The sequence below is a fragment of the Microtus pennsylvanicus genome, chromosome 10 (assembly GCF_037038515.1).
Source record: "Microtus pennsylvanicus isolate mMicPen1 chromosome 10, mMicPen1.hap1, whole genome shotgun sequence".
Taxonomy (NCBI): Eukaryota; Metazoa; Chordata; class Mammalia; order Rodentia; family Cricetidae; genus Microtus; species Microtus pennsylvanicus.
In genome coordinates, this window is record NC_134588.1 from 35,519,096 (window position 1) to 35,539,789 (window position 20,694).

Here is a 20,694-nt window from a genome sequence, read left to right on the forward strand (position 1 = left end):
ACTCTGAATTCTAGAGGTTCTCTGGGGAGAAGCTGCAGAGCTTCCAAATTGTTATTATAAACACTTCAGTTAACTAAGTAAAATATTTTGTTTGGAGCTAATTTTCTATGGGATGGCCTTATAATGCGACAAACAATATAAAAAAATGGCCATAGCAGACTACTGTGGTATCCTCATGGTGAATGACTAGAAAGGTTAACTCAATTAAAATCCCCAGTTATAAAAATATAGAAGGAAGACCATCAAAAGAAAGAAGTGGACTGTGTTCAGAACATCCTCTGATAGTACTCAAGCTGGACCGGTCTGTCCTCTTCCTCATAATATTTCAATATTAAATTTTGGTTCCTGATATGTAACTTTTCACTAACCACCTCTAAAAATACTCATTTTCTTCTGGAGTAATGTCCTACTTATGAAATAGAAGTATACTCCTCATTTTTAGTCTCCATTCTTATAAAGTAGTCTTAACTCATCCATTTATTCCCCTTTACCTCATTATCATATCAAACATAGTTCAAACCATTCCATTCAAAATTTTATTCAAAATCTAATACATTCCATTATATTTTGAAGAAAAAGTCATTATCATTTCTGAATCCTAGAGTATTGGTTCATTCAATAGATTTGTATAGTTCTGTGATTCTTTGTATATATCCCTATTTTCTGAATGTGGTTAATCACACAAAATGTCTGAAAGCTCCGTTAGCTGGATTACTGACAGGTTACTATTTCTCTTTAAGGTCACAATTTCTGTGTACATATCACCTTTCAATACTCTCTTAATTGAATGTAACCATGGAGATCAATTAAAAAAGTTGGTGGGCTTTCCCTGTATATAGTTATAATAATAGTGAATGTTAAATATTCATTACAAATCATCATATTTGATATTTGTATCTTATTTTATATAATCATAATACATAGAAATCATGGCTCCAGAGAAACGTACTCAGGAAGTTAGCAGTCTTAATGCTTGCATTTAATTTAAACGTTTGAATAAACTTTTGTTATGAATGGTATGAAGCAGAGCTGAAGATGTAATGACATCCAGATAATATTCCCAAGATCAATTTTAGAATTAGGTCCAGCTATGCAATGACTAATTCATTGTTCTTTCCTCTGTATCTTACCTAAGGTGAGATTTAGTTACAAATGTACAGACAATATGTATTATTTTCAGTTAGTTTTATAGACAACAAACTAGCCTAAATTCCAATATTTACCCATTGAAGATATATCACCCTTACCAATTGCTGATGGTTTGGATTATAAATTTCAACATGGTGCTGCTGTTTGCTGATTTATGCTAAGCATAATCCTACTTAAGTTTAAAGTGGTTGTTTTATTAGCATACACTATGTATTATAATTGTTTCAATTTATTTACTAAATTGCAAGGACATGTTATAAAACCTTCAGCTTCCTGGGTATGTCTCCAAAGGGACATCTAACATTTTTACTTATCTTCAGCTTCTTTGATGAAGAATGAGGAATCAAAACCTGAACTCCAATAACTAATGCTCCAGAGAGTCCTATGCAATCTTTTCTCCCCTTTTGAAACAATGAAACACCTGTTGCTCTGAAATGGCTTCTGGTCTGCAATTTGTTGTACAAATTTATATAAAATGATGCTATGCTCTTTAAAACAGATCCATATTCAATAACTTTTATAATCATGACCCTTTCTACTTTGGCAAGCATTACTTAATTTGGGGGTTTGACAAAGTTTAAATGGGCAGTGGTGAAGATAATATTAAGTGAATGGCTGTGGAGATAAATTAATCGAAAAGACAAAATTAATTCCATATAGAAACAGATATGTCATAAATATGAAGTATTAAAATGTTAATACTTAAAACACATACCAGTATAAAATAGATGTTACAGAATATTTCCAAACAAAAAGACTTACACATTTCAATGTTTATCAAGCCTGGCGCATTGAAAACATCTTTTATGTGCCTCAGCCGAGCAGTGCTGATCTGTCCACAGTTCATCAGAGTGATGTCAGTTCTGATTGGGACACCATCTGCTCTCCTCGATGTTCCGTGCTAGAAAGATTTCAAATATTTTTATTATAGACACTACCTTAAAGGTCACCCAGCTGAAATTTAGCAGACAATAAAAGCTGGAATATATTAAACAAAGTTAGACAAAATGTGCCAGGAAGCAGGAGATTGGGCCAGCTCAAAGTGGTATGGGGGTATCCAGGCCATGGTGACGCATGTCTTTAATCATCCCAGTACTCAGAAGACAGATGCACATGGGTTTCTGTGAATTCATGGCAAGTTTGGTCTACAAAGTGAGTTCCAAAACAGCCAGGGCTACCCAAGGAAACCCTGTCTTCAAAAACAAAAACAAACAAACAAACATAAATGAGTGAGATGCATGCTGAACTCATTAATTTTTACACTAATCATTCTTTACATCAATCTACCTCTTTGCATATAATATGTAAACATTTCAGCTTATTTGTAAATAATTGCTAAAATACAAGATAAATACCCCCCTTATCATTTTGTTTGAGGCAGACAAAATGAGACCTAAGCTTAACCTCTAGAGCAGCCTAGATGGTATTTATTCTTGTACCTCGTCTCCTTTTTTCTTTAATTTGTAAATGGTAAGAAATTTAAGTTATTCCTAGCTTAGATAATATGTGTCACATACTAAGGCAAGATCAAATCTAGGTGACAGTCCAGAAATGCTAGAACACTGACTGCTTTGTATATTTTTGTTATTTTATTTTATTTATAACTGGTAATTCTGTGTTTTTTTTTTACTTTGGTCTATGAATTTATTCTGATCTGCATCAATTGATATATTTATCACTGTCTCTTAGATTAAACAAACTAAAATATTTCTTTGTGTGTAATAAGTGATTTATCTATTTTGTATAAATAATAAGTTTTACATTTTTATATGTTTTTTAATAAAATTTATAGATAAGTCATCTGATCCTTTCATCACATTTCTTTTTTTTTCACCATGATTCTTTCATGCCATATTTAATAGACAAAATAGGATTCTCTATTTGGCACCCAGAAAAAAGTAACACATTTTATTTTGTTTTATTAATAATTTTCTTGTATATTAAAGTTTTCATTGTACTCTTGGAACATGATATAAAATAGAGACAAGAAACATATTTGTGATGAATGTTCTATGTGTTTGTTTAGTTTCTCAATATTAATGCTTTTTAATGTATAATTATGCTTGCTAATTCACTGCCTCCCAATGATTAGGAAAATTCAATTATTAAGTAGCTTGGTGTTTTAAATACAGTTGTCAACTTTGAACAGTTACAAAATATATGAATGTAAAATTGTTTGTAAAATTGTACATCATAGAGGAGTCTTAAAGTTAGTGTCTTTCATCAAAAATATGTTTTTACAAAGTTTAGGGTACTTGATTTTTCCTTGTGATAGCTGAAACCACATGAAGATGCATAGTATTATCCCTATTTAAAAGCAAGTTTGAACAATTTGGAAGACTTCTGGTTTATTTAAATACATGTTGTAAATAGATCGTAAATAACATTGATGAGTTTTCTTTAAAAAGACCTTTTTCCCCCACACATTTAAAGTTTGTCATCTCTTCAACCAAAGGATGAAAAGGAAATCTATGAAGGTCTCACCTTGAATTTTATCTTTCACATGATGGCAGCCATAGCTTAAAGCCTTATTTGCCACAATGACCTGGGTACACTTTATTTCTTAGAAAAAATTACGTCTCATGTTGAATTCAATGATCTATTATGAAATAGTTCAGAAAAGCATAGACTGGAGACTCAGTGGGAAATTTGTGCAGAGAGATAGTATAAAGAATTGATATAATCGTAACCTAAATGAATATGGCAGATTAAACTAGATATCATTAAATACATGTACATATCTACAATTACCAATTAAGAATGGCACTTAAAAAAACAAAAACAAGCTATTAATGTAAGATTAGCCCAAAAATGTTTTTAAGACCCAAAACATCTTGATCTTTCAGTACTTTTAGTGCTTGCATCCTTACATATGCTTCTAAAATTATGAAGTATATCGAGATCCCCAAAACATTATCTTTCTATGTTGAGAAGCAACAAAGTGTCTACAAATAGAATTGAAATCTCTATCCTAAATCCCACAAATGTATGTGTTAGAATACTGATTCAAATCATCATATATCAAGATCTTTAAGAATGACTTAAGACTGATAACAATATCTACTCTGTGAATGCTTGGGATCTTGACAAAACTGATGATGCCCAAAAGCCATCTAAATGTGTGCATAACATGCTATATGGAAATTAAACTAGAAATGGCTACATAAAGTGAATATGATTTATCAGTTAAATAATTCAATATTTTCAAAACTGAATTATGTAGATTAAAACAAAGTAAAAGTACCGGTTCATTCACTATTGCAAATAAATTCACTGGAGGAAGCAATTCAGGCAAAATTTTAATAGTATTATCATTTGGAAAGTTTTGTTACTACATTACTGTAGTGTACCTTCTTTTTCTTTAGAGTTCAAGGAAATTGGAGGGACGATAGCAGAAAGAAAACGGTTAGGAAAAGAATTGATCACACTGGGGATCAGCATCTGGGAAACGGCAAAGACTCTCTCATTACCTTAACCTGGAGTTTCCCTGCTCTGTCGTACTTGCCAAATCCCTACTCAGTTTTCAAAATCCAAAGTAAAATCACCTCTATAATATTCTCCAGTTCTGCCACCTGTCTTTTTAAAGAATGAAACATATTGTGTTTTCATGATTTTTATCTATGTAGTTAAGATTCTACATATCTTATAAATTAATCAGATGCAGTTTTATAAATATAAAAGAATACATTTTACTGCTCATTGAATGAAATTTTAATCTGTATATGCTGATTATTATAAACTAAAAGCTATGAAGTGGATATAGCTTTTTAGGTGATTTCTAAGAACATTTGAACTTTATGATTCTTTCCTTTGCTGATCTTAAAAGTAAAGATTTTGGTCTTAATGAACATTTGCTCACCATTACATCGGGTAAATGTCAGTGTAACTTTATATAACACAGTTTTCCATGCATATATAGACCTTATACCCGACACACTGAGATATGGAGCACGCTGTGATTATATACATTCCTTTGACAAAGCTCTTTTGATTCTCAAGCTTACCAATTACTTCTTAGAGGTATTTGTGGTGCTTGAGGTCATCTAAGAAAACAAAACCGTTTGCTCTTCATTGTCAAATCCTCTTCTGCATTGTGTAACTGAACTAATCGATGAACATTATGTACTCACTAAGAGTAATCATGAAAGATTTTGTAGAATTTTGCCATAATGTTTCTGATTTATACTTCACATTTCTTTGTGTACTTTGTGGTTCATAAGAAGTGCAAATGATAATCTTTAGCAAAATAGCAGTTTAGGATGTACCTTGTGTTTGGTTTTGGAAATGCAAACTAAATGAACTTGCTTCCCTTTCCTAGAAGTGCTGCCTCTGTTGTGACACTGTGTTTCATTTTGTAACCCATCTGCTACATAGGCCAGATATGCATTTTCTGGATGCAATCTGTTGGTTTCCAATGGTTTACTACATGGTGGGCTCTATTGACAAGTAGGTGACAATATCTATGGCACATGAGTAGTGTAGTGTCCTGTGGTCTGTCAAGTGCTGTGTCTTGGTCCTGCATGATGCGTGTACTTTGTCGTGTTGATACAGTAAATATGGTGACCCATGCTTGCAGAGCTCATGCCCCTGTGTTCTGCATCTTCTATCATACTGCCTAAGCCATAATTCATTGTTGAATTGCAACAGACATTGCTGCATGTCAAACTGGTCAGATGCACACCATTTGAAGAGCTCTTTCAGTCTTATGTCTCTTGCAAAAGGACATAATATTATGTAATAATAATATTAGTAATATTATTGCTAAAGGCATCAAAAAATGCTTTAAAATTCCACATTTCAATGCAGTGAGACCATTACAATAACTTGAAATAAAAACAGTAAAAATAGCTTGACAAGTTATTCAAGCATATTTAGTAATTTATAATAATATAATTTCTCAATTGAAATTATGTAATGCATGTAATTATGTAATGCAGTAACATAAAACATAAATATACTCTGTTGTGACACCATTATTGAGAAAAGGTAAATTATCACCAGACAAATTACATGAAATACTATTGTAAAGTATCTACGCTAATAAAAAAGGAAACTTAGAGAATTAAGTTCCTAAGAAGGAGATGAACCAAGGTTGATTGATTTTAGACTAGTAAGTATTTAAGGTGGGTCACCATATCTATATGCACGTGTATATATTAGAGAGGGAATTATATATGAAGTGTCCATGTATAATTCTTGATTGCGTTATTTGAAATGTCCATGCAATATAAAACCTATTTGGAACAAGAATACTTCCTCATACTTGCAAATTTCACATTCCAGTCCTTAGAAAAACTGAGTCTTGGAAGGATAAAAGGGATCCCTGGTTAGAGTATCTTTAGGGCTTATTTCTCTTGGATTGCTTTTCATTGGCTGCCCTCTGGTGGCTGAACTTTGTAAAGCAACCATGCTTAAAAATGATACACAGTCGAGCAGTAGCAGGGAGAGGAAAGAGAGCCTAGAGTCATAAAAATACAGTCATAGGACACTCGAAATAAGTTAGGGTGTTAATTAGAAAAACTAAAGGATTAATCGCATAGCAGTTCCAAATGTTTCACTAATAACATCTCAATTATTTTGTTATCTCTAAATTCTAACACAGAATTTAGTGATAATTTGCAGTCCTGAGTAACTACAACAGGAAATAGATTAAGGATGAAATCAACAAATGCACCTGAGAACATGTAAAGTCAGAACAATCCCACTTAAGAAAATCTGTGTTCAACATTTGCATCAGTTTTGTGCAATTATTTATTCTTTGACTCAGCAAAACTGACTTCTTACAAATTTATATTCCCTTTTCCTATAAAATTCTAATCGAGAATTTTGATGGAGAAAAATCTTTTGAAGGCTGAAATATTAGGAGATAAGTTGAAATCACTAGATGCTAGAAGCGAGTTGACTTAGTTATCATCATATTCTCCTTAAGGAGAAGCAGCTTTTTCCAGTGATCAAGGGCTCTTAAACCAAGGAGTTACAAATGCTGACAAGCTCGTTAATACTGGCCTAAACCCCCAGTTGCTGCCAGATACTTTCTATAATATACTTTTATGATGCAATAATAATAAGTACAATGAATCTCCTACACTTAAAGTCGATCTATTATATTAGGGATTTAATCTTGAGGAACATTGTGTTGATTGAATGTTATATTTCTGGGCTCTTTTCTCATGGTGAATTTATTTGAAATGAAATTCTGTTTTTACAGTTTTCACTATAAAATCTCTGTCACAGAAAATAGCTCCAAATTTAAGCACAGTATTTCTCTCTCCTGCTGCCCTCCCTCATCCCTTTTTCCCGGCCTGCCACATACCTGAATTATTTCTGGAGGTCTTAGGCTTAGGCCTTGATAATGCCACTGTGAGGTACATGGCTTTATGAACCAACCATCTGCTTTAAAGTAATTTCTAGAAACAAACTTTAGTAACTATCGGTAGCGACTGTAGTTGTGTACATTTTATTGTTGCTCTTTTGAATCAGGAGGTCTGGACTAATTTTCTTCTTATCTGTCTTCACTGAACCTTGTAACTGCTACATTCTTGTATGGGATCAAGTATAGTCCCACTCGATTTTGTCCTGGCATTTTTTTAAATTTTTTTTAAAGTCTGTATACAGCAAAGACAGTGAAACAGTTGCCCTATTTCAGCCTCAATGGTAAACATCCTTTTTTTTTATGGAAAATGCTAGTCAAGAAATTTTACAGGGACAGGAAGAAAAACTGAGTAGAATAGGTAATAAGTGCTTGAACCCTAGTTTTTCTAGTCACCTCGGGCAGACAAAAAATCTTTGGCCATTCAGTCCTTTGCTAAAAAGTTGTTCTAGCTTTATTTATCACAAGTAGGTATACATATACATACATCCTACTCTCTTTCTAGTGTAGCAAGAATCTGTAGTATAGAGATTTTCAATAAATAAATCTAGGCATTAAAAAATACTTATAGCATACTTCTACATTAGCTTTGTTACCTGAATTAGCATAGTCTTTACCCCTCTTACACTTTCGCAGAAAGCTTTTTAGAATCTTCAACCAATTGTAATATTGTGTCCTTGAAGTGGTACACTAACTGTAATAATGAATTATCATTAACTTTCTTTCTATTTTACTGTTTATATAGTAAGTGTTACTAAAAACAGATTCCAAATATGGGTGCTTTGAAACAGTTGGTATCTGCAGCATTCTGAATTTTGCATATTGCCAGATCATATTATCTTATAATTCTCCTTAATGTCTGTCTGTGTTCTTGATAAATTCATCTATAAAGACAACATACATAAACCTAACGATAAACAAATATCAACAGTGATCATAGTATTGTGATTGATTTTAAAATTGTGTTCTTTTTTTTTTCTTGTGGATTTTTATCAAAGCCTAGATGATTTGCTCAGGTGTGGCGTGACCTTTGCTGCCAACATGGTGGTTGTGGACAAGGAGAGCACCATGAGTGCTGAGGAAGACTACATGGCAGACGCCAAAACCATCGTGAACGTACAGACCCTTTTCAGGTATGCCTCTAAAGCCGAGCCCGTGGTGTCCGTTTGTAATGGGTTTCATTCGATCTGTACGTGAGGAGTGACAGTGTGATATGAAGCCGGGCCTTGGGTCCTTCCTTTAGTCATTTGACCATGAAGCAGATACTTATTTAGCACATACTGTGAAACTTCAGCATCACAGACTGCACTATTTCTGGTTTTGAAAAAGAGAAATGTGTGACCTACTGGAGTATTACAGTAATTCAAATCTTCTCAACACTTTCACCCTTCTCTTCCCTTCACCAACATACCTTCATTGGTAGCAATGACAGTGACGTCCAAATACCTCTGTTTATAGGTTGAATTTAGAAATCACACGTAGTAACTTAGGTGTGAGTCCCAAATGTAGTCACATTTTGATCCGTGATTTTTCAGGACTTTCCTTCTCTAAACCTCAATATAGCACTTTCAAGACTACTTGTAACTTAAATATTTTAAAATATCATGATTTTGCTATCAAGATAAAAAATATATTGTCTTAAAAATTGGCATTTTAATATATATTAATTAAATATATAATACATATTAGACATTTTTACTATAATCATGAGTCATATAACTGCCAGGTTCTTGTGACAGAATAAAAAATTCGAAAAACCTTATTGTAGAGAGCCGCAAAGTCCATTTGGTACCATGTCCACCTAGAGCCTCTTCTGACATCACTAACTTTATGACCTAATGTCTTCCTAACCTAATTGAAATTCAGTTTCCCACAGCCATAAAATTCTGAGAAAATGAACCTTGAAATGGAAAAGTGACAACTAGCTATAAGATATGTAAAGAATCTATCATACTGCCACAGCCAGAAACATATACCCTGAATTTGCATAAGAAGTTTAGCTTGAGCACGAAGAATATACACTGTAAAGTTTTTACAATGTGACAGAATATGCAGAATACCACTAATATGGTTGTCTTGAATAGTACTTTGAAAACTAATGATATTGAAACTAAGATATTGAAAATATGATCTTTATCAGCAACTCATTACTTTAGAGAAATAAAGAAGAAATTAATTCAATCTTGAGATCCATAGTCAGTAAATAAAGTAAGAAAAAACATACTTTTTCCCCTTCCATGCTTTGCAAAAGGTAATTAGATCTTTCAGAGATGAAAGTTTCAAACTAAATGTGCTATTTTACTTCCAGTGTCCTGTGTTTAATTCTGTCATGACAGAGTTAAGATTGGTTTAATCTGCATTATCTTCTCTTTGAATAGATTATGTAGTTCCAAGACAATAATTCATCTTTGTCTTATTGAGAAGTGCTAATTAATCACTTGAAGCTAACTGATCAAAGTTATTCAAAGAAGATATATTATAGACAACTGACACAAAATAGCCCTTCTCTGAGTATCTGGCTGATGGATGCAAGTCTGCATGCGTGCATGAATGAATGAATGAATGAATGAATGAATGAATGAATGAACAATGTAAGGTCTTTAAGGAGAGCACAATCGTACACAAAGCGTTATAGCTAACTACGAATTCTAAGAACAGGAGAAACAGTCTTTTCCAGGAAAGAGTATACCAATTGGTTATCCAGTTCCAAATGGTCAGTCCTGAAACCATATTTGTACAAGTAACCTTATAGGGAATGAGAAGCTTATGTTAATATATTTAGGAATATATCTATTAACAATTAACGTAATTAAGGTCATTGATTTGAAAGAGACCAGCAGAGGGTATAGAGGAGGATTTAGATGTAGTGAAAAGAAGGGGGAAATGTCATCATTTTAATCCCAGCATAAAAAAAAAATAAAATAAAAGAGTAGGCTATTTTAGAAGTTGTATAATTTTTATGGCATTTAGGGTGAATAAATTCCAACAGAATTTTATAAGAACTGGTTAAAAATAATTTTAAATGGATTTTTTTTTCTTTCTTTTTCTGGGTTCTATAGAGACATAGTCATTATTTTAAAATATACATAACAATACTTTTCAGGGAAATTTTTTTCTGTTTTTAATTGACTTATGAACTAATAAGCCCATGTTAATAAAGATATCTTAGCCTTACATAATGAATATAAAGTATCTGTAGATTCCTACAGTGTAAGATATATCTCCATACAAATAAATGGCAAAGTTATGTAAGACTTAGCACATCGATTTTGTAGTGTTAGTCCCTATGTCTTGGTCACTTTTCTGCATTGCTCACAGGGTTTAGTTTCCAGTTTAATGTGATTATTGCCACCCTAAGTCTACTCTAACACGGATGTACCAGTAGTCCTATATAAACATTCCTTTCAACAGCTTAACCTCACTCTTAGTCAATGACATGACCTTGAACTCTGAGTAGTTTTACCTTCTAAACTCTCAGTTTCTTCACTCAGTCTGAATTTGCTTTAACTTTCTATTTTTTTCTAACTCTTCTAAATCGTTATATTCCTTTAATTGCTCTGATGCCATCAGCTGGCCCCCCTACTGTTTCACTCTTCCTAGTTGAGTGAGGCGTTTTCTTCTCTCTGTCCAGACTGAACTTCGGCCCCTCACTCCTTATATTGGCTTAGACATCTTCACTAAGAAAGCCGCCAACTTGCAGAGTAAAATTATAATTTTTTTCTTTCCCCCTTCTATTAAATTTTTTTCTAATACCAGACCAAATCCTAAATTCTCTTTCACTTCTCAGAATTCCATGCTAACTCTGAAAACATCTTACCCAACCCCCATGGTGAGGACAACTGACAAAGTTCTAAGCTTAGCCTGACGACTTCAGTGATTCTGACAAAGAAAACTCAAAGAAGTTGGTCTTGTTAAGTCTATCTTCTCATTCCCAGCTGCTGCTGAAATATCTTTTACCTATCTGTTGTTTTACTTGCAAAAACTAATAAAATTGTCCTTCAATTAAATTCTGCAAATCTAAGAGCCAACAAAAAAACTCCTGTGTTCTCCAGCAATACAAAGAGAAAGGGTATGAATCACTCACAGTGGCAGATTGTGAAAGCCAAATCAATCAGCAAATAGTCTGTTATCTACATCCCTCTGCTGGAGAAACTAGTTCAGAAAGGTTGAGTCAAACTGTGGTGATTAATGTTAGCCCAGGGGTTCTAGGGCCAAACCTCAGGCTCTAACAGCTTAACAGACTAGGTTTGGACACTCATCCCTATATGCCAAGTAAGAGACAAGATGCTTAATTTGTTTCTGTTGTTGTAATGAACACCTTGTGCCAAAGCAATCTGGGCATTGGGAACACTTTGCTTCAGTTTAAAGGTTATAGTCTGTTTGTGCAGGCAGTAGGGAAGGAGCACAAGGCAGGACAATGAGGATCACTATCTCCTGGCTTGCTTTCCCTGGTTTGTCCAGTTGGCTGTCTTATACAACCAGGCCTACCTTCTGAGGAATGACACCACCCAGAGTGAACTAGGCCTACATCAGTTAACAGTGAAGAAAATGCCTCACAGACGTGGTCCAGGAGGAAATCACTCCTCTAGGATTCCTTTATATCAAATGTGTCAGTTTGACAATGGAAACTACCTGTATGAACTGAGGAATGGTGAAAAGCAGAGAAAGGAGATTTAATCAAGTACACTGAATAATGTTGTGCCCAGATTACAACCCCCAGAGAGAGACCACCAGAGAGGCCCAGACTGTAATAAGCAAGGTTTAATCAGCATAATACAAACATCTCCATCCTGGTTATAGTGGGATAAAGAGAAGTTTTATCTCCTCTGTGGGGTAAGCTTTTAAAGGCATAACTACAAAGAGACTCTTTGAAGCTGCTTTGGCATGGGTGCAAGGACTTTTGCTCCCTCCCATCCTGCTAAGTCAGCTTTTTCCTTGTTCTTAGAGCAAGACCACTGTTTCTGAGTTAGGCCATCTTTATCAGCCTGTACCAGGTGGCTGGCTGGACTAAGCTAAGTGACCTTGTGCAGGGAATCTCCCCTGGGAGAGGGGAAGGCCACTATCTTCTTGGGAAAATATTCTGCTAGGAAATTTTTTCTCGCCCCTTTGAGAATAAGGGATTAGGGTCCTACAAATAAAACAATCAAAAGCAGGATCCAGTATTCCAAGGTTCATCTTCAGATCATCGTTGAGCCCTTGGAATTTAAACAGACAAAGAATTGGGTCATGGGGCAAGAGGGTTGAAGAATAGAGAAATCCTGTCCAACCTATGGTCCAATTCAACATTGTCTTAGCTTGGTCCCTATAAGATCGTCAGAAGTAGTTGTCTCTGTTGTCATAGCTTTAGTTGAGTAGAGACGTTATAAAAATATGATCATTCCTGCCCCAAGATACTCCCTTGCCATCACTGACAAGTACCCTTCAGGGTGAGTCAGAGAAATTTGTGAGTCAGATTTCTGGCAGAAAACTGCATATATGTCCACCAGGAAGTAGTTAGGCTAAGAACTATCTCTGTTTTTTTTTTTTAAAGATAATTAGAAAGGTGTCCATGAGTTCTGTAAGTGTCATATTAGATTAGAAAAAAAAATCCAACAGATCAAAAGTAGGGTAATCCCTCATTTCTTTATCAGAGAAAATTTTAGGAACTTTCTTAATTCTTTTGGTAAATATAAACATTTTTAACATATCTATCCAGAAGGTGAAATTCTCAGACAAATGAAATACATGCAGTATCAATTTTCTATAAAGATGGTTAGGATTCCCTTCATTTGCTTTTATGCCTCAACCTTGAGGGATTTGTGTTGATACTCTAAACTTAGGTGAAAGTTCCTGGAAAATGCTTGTCCCCTAAGCAAACGTAAACAGATTGCAAGTAGAAGCCAGATGATAAGGCATTTATTCAGTGTCAGGTAATCAGGCATGAGAACTTTTCTTACGTCACACCTTACCCCATCTTTGTTGGTGGCTGTATAAAAGTAAGTCACTATAAATTCCTGGCAGACCTCAGATATATGATTGTCTTGCTTCAAGCTCAAGAGTCATGGGATTATATACATGCCCCACTGTGGGCAGACATTTCTGTCCTGCCAGCAAAAAAGCATAAATGCTCAGCTGATAGCTTAGACTTATTCTTCCATAGCTCTTATAACTTAAATTAGCCCATTTCTATTAATCTATGTGCTGCCCCGAGGCTTGATTACCTAATGTATCAACTTTCCATCCTCCTCGCTCTGTGTATCATGGCATTTCCTCAGACACATCCTTCTTTCCTAAGTCCTCCTAGTCAAGCTTTCCTGCCCAATCTCTTCCTGCCCAGTTATAGATCAGTCAGATCTATTAACCAATGAGAATAATACAAATTTACAGTTTACAAAGATTGTTCTACAGCACCATATCCTGTCTGGCCTGACTATATTCTGATTATGCAAATTTCCTCCTTGACATAATTTAAATATCTCGGAAGACATTGAAATGTCCCTGAGGACATTGCTTGTTAGCCATTTAATGTTGATTTGCTCCTAACTGCCCTCCCTTGAGATTTTTCAGAAAATAAGTGACCAATGTCCAGGAATTAGCTTTATGATCAAATGCAAACAAGGTTTGTAAGAAAACAATAGCTCTTCCAACAAACATGCTAGCCTCCTTTGCCAGCTTGATTTTGTCTGTTTTGTAGCTAATGTCCTGGCTTCTGAAAGGATGATATTTCTGGTTCTCTATAGTTAGGAGCTGGACTCTGACAGCATGCCACCAAGAGAGCAGTTGCAATGTATTAAAGTACAATCAGCAAATAAAAAGATATAGGAGCAAAAGAGTCAACAACAAGGTGTTTGAAAAATAAGAACTTGTTAGATATCTTAGGAATTTTTTGTTTGTTTTGGTTTTTTGTTTGTTTGTTTGTTTGTTTGTTTGGTTGGTTGGTTGGTTAGTTTGGTTTGGTTTTTGGACAGGGTTTCTTTGTGACTTTGGAGCCTGGCCTGGAACTAGCTCTTGTGTACCAGGCTGGCCTTGAACTCACAGAGATCTACAAGCCTCTGTCTTCCAAGTGCTAGGATTAAAGGTATCTACGACCACCACGTGGGTAGATGTCTTAGGAATTTTACTATCCTTAATTACACATATTCTCTTAAGATTTATCCCCCACAATCCTTTGTGATTTACTTGGGTCTTTCATGATATGCACTTTTCTCTTTGTTAACAATTTCCTTTATGGAATAAACTGCTCACTTTTCTTGGGACAAACCTTATTTTATTAAACAAAAATCCTGTCTTGTTTTTTATTTTTTCATTCAAACCTTCCTTATCAAAAGTACATCCTCATGCTTGTACTTGTTTCTTAGTTCTCATATTTTTATTTTTTTAATAGAAGGAAATAGAATATAAAATATGAACCTAATAAAAATAATAAAAATACAAATATTTTTCATGCAATACATTAACTCACCTACAAGTTCCTTGGATAGACTGTATTTGGAGCACTGGGTTAGATGCCTGACATCACACAATTCTCAGCATGGTGATATTACTAGGAAACTTTAGTGCTCTAGAAGTAGAGGCAGAAAGATCAAGCAATCATATTTTGTATCATATTTTGTTTCCTAGCAAATATAAGACTAGCCTGGACTATACCAAATATTGTCTGTCAATCAATCATCAATCAATCAATCAGTGACTTGTTCATGGATTGAAAAGGTCTTTTATATTGCAAGTACTAGGAAGATTTTACCGACACTTGTATTTTTTGAAGACTCTTTTCTATATTTTGTCTTTGTTTCTCTAGAGTCTGAATTACAGAATATCATGTTCCAGGGCTGCCTGGCAGATATTTCTTGGAAAGTGATAAAATTTGCAGAATCGACAAGATACAAAGAACAGAAAATACTAGTATCCATTCCTCTGATAAACTGACAGAGATAGTAGACAGTTACTTTATTTCAGAAGAAACAAGAGTAAAGCAGAAAACTTTGCCCTTTAGTGCATATTGAACAGGAAACTTGCTCTTGGTCCCAGTGTTATTCTGGACCAAGTGCACTTCTGAATTCACTAAGAAACAAAAGAAAAAAAAAAGAAAGTATCATTGTTACTCTTCTAATTCTAAGAAGAGACACCATGACAAAGACAATTCTTATGACAACAAGCATTTAATTGAGGCCTTGCTTGCTGTTTCAGGGGCTAGCCTTTTTATTATCATTGAGTGGGGGAGCATGGTGCTGGAGAGGTAGAGGACAAAGAGAGACAAAGACTTTTGAAATCTCAATGCCCACCCACAGTGACACTTACTCAAGCAAAGTCAAGCCTACTTCAACAAATCCATCACTCCTAATCCTTATCAAATAGAACTCTCTCAGAGGACAAGAGTTTGGTTCCCAGCACCCATGTTTAGTAGCTGAGAACTGCCTGTAATTCTAGGATCAAACTCCCTCTTCTGGCAAATGTGAGCACTTGCACTTATGTGCACATACCTACATACAAACACAAACATAATTAAAAATAAATAAGTAAATAATTGTGTCTGTGTTGCCTGAAACTAAACATGAATAAGAAGAGACTGAAATTGAATCTTTAAGTTGTTCTTTAGCCAAAGAGTCGGTGACATGACAAAGCAGTGGATTAATTAACATCCTAATAACTTGTTTTCCCTCTCATTTTCAGCCAGTAGACTTCATGAGGTAAGGATGAGGCAGAGGTTGTCTGTCAATCATTGCAGAACTCAGTATTGCCCCTCTGGTAAGGTAATCAGTAACTTTTCAAAGACTCGTTATGTCTGGAGTTCCCCTGTAATCATTCTTTTCCCTATTTCTCATTCTCAAGATGTCTTGTCTCAGACTTTTCTTGAAATGCTGAGTGGAGTTAGTGTCTGCCAGCATTAACCTTGCACTCTTCCAGACCATCTGCACTAGGGAATAAGGGATCAATAATTCAGAAAAAAGTCATTAGTATTTTTACATGCTAAACTATTAATAAGTATATGTAGATTTCTCTCTGCAATGTGACATACAAGTGTGTCATTTTAATACAGATTATTAAAGCCTCCCTATCTCTCTGTCCCTTCTCTTCTGATCAGTGTGATTAGTGGTTCTAAAGTTGGCTATAAGATAGGGTCATTTCCGGTTCCCTCTCCTCAGTTGCTCAAGGTACTAGCTGGGGACATCTCCCAGGAGACCTGTGAGCCCCTCTAAGTCCAGTCTCTTGCCAACCCTAAGATGGCTCCCTTAATTAGGATATATATTTCTCTGCTCCCGTGTCCACCCTTCCTTTATCCCAACCATCCCATTCCCCCAAGCTCCCCCCATTCTCCCCTTCTCACGTTTCTCACCCCATTCACCCATAGCCCCATGCCACCTCATCCCCAAGTTCCCAGGTTTTGCCCTGGAATCTTGTCTACTTCCCATATCCAGGCGGATGACTATATGTTTTTCTTTGGGTTCACCTTCTTATTTGGCTTCTCTAGGATCACACATTATATGCTCAATGTCCTTTATTTATGGCTAGAAACCAATTATGAGTGAGTACATCCCATGTTCATCTTTTTTTGGACTGGGATACCTCACTCAGAATAGTGTTTTCTATTTCCATCCATTCGCATGCAAAAATTGCGAAGTCATTGTTTTTTAACGCTGAGTAGTATTCTAATATGTATATATTACACACTTTCTTCATCCATTCTTCCACTGAAGGGCATCTAGGTTGTTTCCAGGTTCTGGCTATTACAAATAATGCTGCTATGAACATAGTTGAACAAATGCTTTTGTCATAAGATAGGGCATCTCTTGGGTATATTCCCAAGAGTGGTATTACTGGATCTTGGGGTAGGTTGACCCCGAATTTCCTGAGAAATCGCCACACTGATTTCCAAAGTGGTTGCACAAGTTTGCATTCCCACCAGCAATGGATGAGTGTGCCCCTTACTCCACAACCTCTCCAGCAAAGGCTATCATTGGTGTTTTTGATTTTAGCCATTCTGACAGGTGTGAGATGGTATCTCAAAGTTGTTTTAATTTGTATTTCCCTGATCACCAATAAAGTTGTACAGTGTTGACAGAACCACAAGGAGCTTCCAGGTTGGTGTGTTTTATGTAAAAAGAAATTAGTTCAACAGAAAACTCAAATAGGTCTTTTTCTTTTCTTTCTGATTTTTTCACCAATGGGAAATTAGGGAACATAGAGAACCAAGGAAACTTCAGTCCCTTGAAAAATACTGAACATGTTCTCAACTACTTAGCTTATCCCATCTCTACAAAGGTATTTTGTTACTTACTTTGCTTTTAGACAAGGTTTCACTGTGTACATCAAGCTAGTATCTAACTGGAAGACCACTTGCCTCTGACTCCCCAGCCGCAATTTTATTTCTGGGATTATAGACATGTCTGATGCCCAAATCCTAGGGAAAGGCCTTTTAATTGCTATTGTCTTGATGTGTTCCTTTTTCCCAGCTGGGTTTGCTTATAAGAATATTAGCAGTATCCATATAAATCACAGTTCTCCTCTAACGGGGAGTAAAAGATTAAGCTAGAGACAGATGTGACAGACCATGGGCCTGCAACATAGATTCAGGTTGTCCCAAATAACATGGTCCAGGATGGAAACAGTTTCACAAAGTTTTTATAGATACAGAATAAAAAGAAAAGTAAAAAAATCAAAGTATGTTCAAATACATCATTGGAAGTGTCTGGTGGATGGCTTACACCAAAACAGAGATACCTTTGCTGTAGGTCTCTGGTGCTTTCTGATAGTATTTTTAACTTTTGGAATGGCAGAAGCTAGTGACATGTTGGGTTTCAAAAGGAGATTTCAAAAGCATTCTAGCTAATAGTTATGAGAATATTAGGTCAGCTAAAGGTGAGCAATAAAAGGCTAAGGAGACTGAAGGTAGCCTGATGACACGGGGCTCTAGATTTGCAGCATTCCGGCTTCCTTTACTTATGAAGTTCCAATCAGTCAGTCTGCACCAGAATAGCAGACTTTGATCTGTCAGTTACCCAGCACCAATAATCAGAGGCAAGAGTTCAGTCTTTATACACAGCTGTACTTTATACACAGAGATCTGACAATCTAAGAAGAGACAGAATCTATATCCTAAAAGATCAACCTTCTGTTACCTTTATGTTTCCCTGCTAGCTTGCTATACAAGGAACCTCAGCAGTGGCACATCTTCCCAAAGCTTAGTACTATCCCCACCAGTCGCTCCTCAATTGTTCATCTTTGTCTCTAAGACTCTCTCTTTTTATTTTTTATTTTTTTTTTTTTGGTTTTTTGAGACAGGGTTTCTCTGTGGTTTTGGAGCCTGTCCTGGAACTAGCTCTTCTATCTTGCACTTTTGCTTCTCATCTCTTTCTGTGTAGTGGAATTTACCTATGCCCAAAGCCACCGAGTCTTAGTATTTTGCTCAATGTGCCATCTAAATTATACTTTAATTCACCACAAATATACCTTTAGCAGTGCATGTGTACTGAGTTACTTAAAACATATCAAAACAAATTCTACCTATGTTCCCTTAGAATACAGAGAATAGGTACTTGGTCTCTCTCTCTCTCTCTCTCTCTCTCTCTCTCTCTCTCTCTCTCTCTCTGTATATTTACTTGATAGTGGTAGACTTCTTTATAGCATGAAAATCTGGGATACCATTACCCAGAAATCTTCAGAGTCCCTAGAGAAAAGCATGAAGAAATAGAATATGTCTGTTACTTTACTCAGAAATCAGATTCCTAGACACTAATCCGTTGATACCCTTCTCCTCAAAAACCATTTCTAAAGACTAAAAATCATTGAGAAGACTGGTGCCAAGTCTGTTTCTATTAATGTCTATCTTACTATCTCCTATTCCCACAGCTAATGAGAAACACTAGCACACCTCCTCCAAGATGAAGATGTGTGTATATATATATATATATATATATATATATATATATTCCAAATGGAAAGAAATTTAGTGCCTTTCTTTCAAATTTAACTTTTTTGGCTCAGTGGGTAAAGTCTCATGAACATAAGAAGTTGAGTTCTGATTTCCAGAACACACATAGATAGCCGACTCAGCAACCTGAAGGTGAACTCTACAAGCTTAGGGCACAGAGAAGTGGGGTCTTCGGGGTTCCTTGGCTGACTAATCTAGACAAATCCCTAAACTGTCTGTTTAGTGAGTGACACTGGCAATAAGGTAAATATCAATTGAGGAAGATACCTGACAATAACATGCAGTCTCTACACAAATGTGCACACATGTGCATGTGCACGTGTACATACAGGTGTATATGCCCACATAAACACACACACACACACACACACACACACACACACACACACACACACACCAATTCACTTACCAATTATTTCCACCAGGTGGTGGTAGCACACACACAGAAACCCTGTCTCAGAAAACTAAGAAACAAAAAATCTTATTTTCATAGGTTTGTGAAAAAGCTAAATTTAAATAAGCACATCAGAATTGGATTAAAAATAGCCAGGTTAAGCTATTGATGTTTTTGGTTGGTGTTGTTTGAAATTTTAACAGAATCCACCTGTGTTCCTAAGAAAGAAAACAGTATTATTAGGATGTACTGTTTGTTTTAACCAATCTGTGACAAACAGGCAGATTTAGGAACAGGTATGAGGTGAAAGGAGAGGAGAAAATGTCTAAGAAAGAAAAGTTTCTCTGCATAGAATACAGTAAAAATGTTTACTACTCCTTAAGTATGCAGTTAATTTGGTGTTATATTGAAATGGTAAAAATTCAGGAGTAATTTCCGGCAAAACTTCATTTGTGCTCATTTTACTTCAATAAGAAGCATTGTCGATTTTGTTTACCAAAATTTGGCGAAAGAACTTGTAAGATAATGAGCACTATGAACATGCAACCAACTTACAGGCCTGTCATCTCTTAAAAAAATAGACCAAAATCTGCATTAGATCAGTAGCAGGATACAATGACCTCTACAGCCAATGCTTTCACTTGTGGTTTAGTAATGGGGTACGCTTGACTCACAGATTTGTCAAGCATCTAGGAAGTGTTGAGAATATACAAGCTGTTCCCACTATACTGATTAAGAAAAAACAACATAAAAATTACTGGAAGACTTTTTGTGATAGTAGCCTGTAGAAGAAATTATGAAGCAATTTAATTAAAGGTATACCTAAAGTACTTTTGCTTCATAATTATTAAAAACAATCAAATAGTGTTGAGA

The 20,694-nt window shown here is 35.3% G+C and overlaps 1 protein-coding gene across 3 annotated transcripts in view; it reads left to right on the plus strand.

Moving 5' to 3' along the window:
* Positions 1-20,694, plus strand: part of Kcnt2 (potassium sodium-activated channel subfamily T member 2) — a 353,892-nt gene that overhangs the window by 281,618 nt on the left and 51,580 nt on the right. For all 3 annotated transcript variants that reach the window (XM_075988160.1, XM_075988159.1, XM_075988161.1), the window contains 2 exons: positions 5,524-5,595; positions 8,518-8,652. In XM_075988160.1, the coding sequence (XP_075844275.1) occupies positions 5,524-5,595; positions 8,518-8,652 (207 nt within the window). The remainder of the gene's footprint in view (positions 1-5,523; positions 5,596-8,517; positions 8,653-20,694) is intronic.